Here is a 2,316-nt window from a genome sequence, read left to right on the forward strand (position 1 = left end):
TACCTGGGGGAGACACACCTGGTGAGGATCCACACCTGAGGGGCTCCCCACCCAGAGGACACCCAGTGAGAGGCACCAATCTGAGAGATGCCCACCCAGGGGACACCCACCCCCAGCACAGGCCTGGAGGTGCCCCACACCCCCTGCTCACCCTCCAGGCTCCAAGCACCGAACTCCCAGCGGCGAGTCCCCAGGAGGGGGCGTCCAACCCCCCCCCCCGCACCCTCACGGCCCAGCACGCCGCGTGCCAGGCGGTACAGCAGCCGCGAGTACCAATGCACGCCCACCTCGGGCACCGTCCCATTCCCCGGCTCGGGGCGGGCCGGCAGCAGCGAGAGGAGCCCGTGGAAGAGCCGCAGCGGAGCGAAGGCGCGGTGAGCCCAGCGGTGGCTCTCCAGGACAGCGTAGCAGGATGCCAGCACCCCGTTCACCAAGAGGGTCCCGTGGGAGGTGAGCGGGGCGAACACCCCGATCCCTTCCTCCCTCGACACCCTCAGCACCTTTGCAGGACGCAACCCTTCGTCCCCGTGGGCCAACACGGCGTCCCCCGGGCGCAGCCGACGGGCGAAGACGGGCAGGAAGGTGGCGGAGCCGTTGGTGACCCCTCGTGAGGCGAAAACGAGGTGTGACGGGGTGAGCAGCAGCCGTTGGGATGGAGAAACCGTCTCGATGGCCACGAAGGACGCGCGTTGGCCGAGGTCGCGGTGTAGGAAGAGCAGCACTTGGGTGGGCACCAGGCGCCCGCCCGGCTCGGCTCCCAGCACCCAGTCACCCCGCCGAAGCTCAGCCAAACCCCGGCTCTCACCGCTCCGCAGCGTCACCATGGCGTGGCCGGGGAAGCAGCCGCCGGTGCGGATGGCCAAGGAGTTATCTGGGGGGTGGGAGGGGAGAGAGTGGTGTTTATAGGGCGGGGGGCGTCCCCAGGAGGAGCCGCTCCGACCGGACCCGGAACAAAGTGGGTATTTTCCGACACCCTCCCTCCCCCCTCTCCCTCGGGGTTCCTGTGTGCAGAGTTCTTTTGTCCACCCGCACTGATGCCTTTTGTTCCTCTGCTGGGGATGGTGACATTTAGGGCCGCTTTCGCTTCTGGGCCGGATGGACGGATGGGGGCCGTTGACCAAAGTGGCCACAGGGTGAGGGCTGCACCTAAAAACCTGTAACTGTGTTCAGTGCCCACGTGGGGCACTGAGCCTGGAGGGTGGCTGTGGTTGTGCCAAATTTTGGGGTGGGATTATAGGATTTTTGCCAATCTGGAAGCCAAAAAGCTTGGAGGGAGCCAGGCTGGGGCCAAGCAGAGCCTGAGCGCTGGGGCTGTGAGCATCCTACGTGGCTCTGGGATGCCATAGGGGAGCAGAGGGTGCTGTGGGGCCATCAATTGGGGTCTTCAACCCCCCGCCAGCCCCATACCTGCTCTGACGGAGACGTGGATGTGAGCTTTGGACTCATAGTAGACCCAATCGAAGCCGGCCTCGACAGCCAGCCGTGCCAGCATCCCGTATTTGTGGCGATCCCGATCCGACGTGGTGATGTCCAGCGCCCGGCCCTCGTAGTGCAGCGAGTCGGGGAGGTGGTGGCCGTCCTCGTCCCACCCCTCTGTCACCCGCAGCCTCACCCCCGGCCACATGTTCATCACAGCGATGGCCAAAGAGTTCACCCGCTCCTTGCAGCGCTGGGGGGGGGATAAACAACAGTGTGACCCCCAGATCCACCGTTCTGCAGGACCCCAATGTTCTGCAGGACCTTACAAACGTTCCAGCCCTACTCGGGATGCGGGAGGACGGATGGACACGTGGCCCGAGTGGGGTTTGGAAGGAGCAGAGGGGCTGCAGGCTGGGGGGGGGTCACTGATGGTGCTCCCATCCCTCAGAGGGGCACAGCTGAGCTGCCCCCCCCGGGTTGAATATTAACACACCCTGAGGTGCTGCGGTGGTGCCCGTGCAATGGGGCGGAAAGGGCACGGGACAGTGCTGGGAGTCACCTTCCCCACAGCCATGGGGTGACTGATTAACCCAACCTGGGGGGGGAGGAGGGGTGCAGCCGACCTGAACCAGCCCCACAGCGGCACTACGGGGCTCAGTGCCAGGGCTGGGCAGGACGGGTGCAGCTCCCACGGTGCAGGGGGACAACGTCAGAGTCCCATAAGGGTGAGACTTGGGGGTCCCACACGGCTCTGGGGGGGCCGTGGTGATGTGCAGCATAGGGGGCAGAGTCCGTTCCCACCCCCGCAGCCGGTGGGGTCGTGGCACCTCCCGATGCCCCGGTGCCCCCCGGTCCTCCGTGCAACAAAGCTGCTCCCGGGAGCGCGAAGCCGCGGGG

General features: G+C 66.2%; 1 protein-coding gene across 1 annotated transcript; it reads right to left on the reverse strand.

Annotated features, from left to right (window-relative positions):
- Positions 1–5: 5 nt before the first annotated feature.
- Positions 6–2,294, reverse strand: DHH (desert hedgehog signaling molecule; the record flags this gene model as incomplete). The annotated part of the gene is made up of 2 exons (XM_010727857.3): positions 1,408–2,294; positions 6–871 (listed from the first exon to the last, which is right to left on the reverse strand). Coding segments are annotated over exons 1-2 (1,089 nt in total), but the record flags the coding sequence as incomplete, so codon positions are not given.
- Between the last annotated feature and the right edge of the window lie 22 nt (positions 2,295–2,316).

This window comes from Meleagris gallopavo, unplaced genomic scaffold (assembly GCF_000146605.3).
Source record: "Meleagris gallopavo isolate NT-WF06-2002-E0010 breed Aviagen turkey brand Nicholas breeding stock unplaced genomic scaffold, Turkey_5.1 ChrUn_random_7180001949049, whole genome shotgun sequence".
Lineage (NCBI taxonomy): Eukaryota > Metazoa > Chordata > Aves > Galliformes > Phasianidae > Meleagris > Meleagris gallopavo.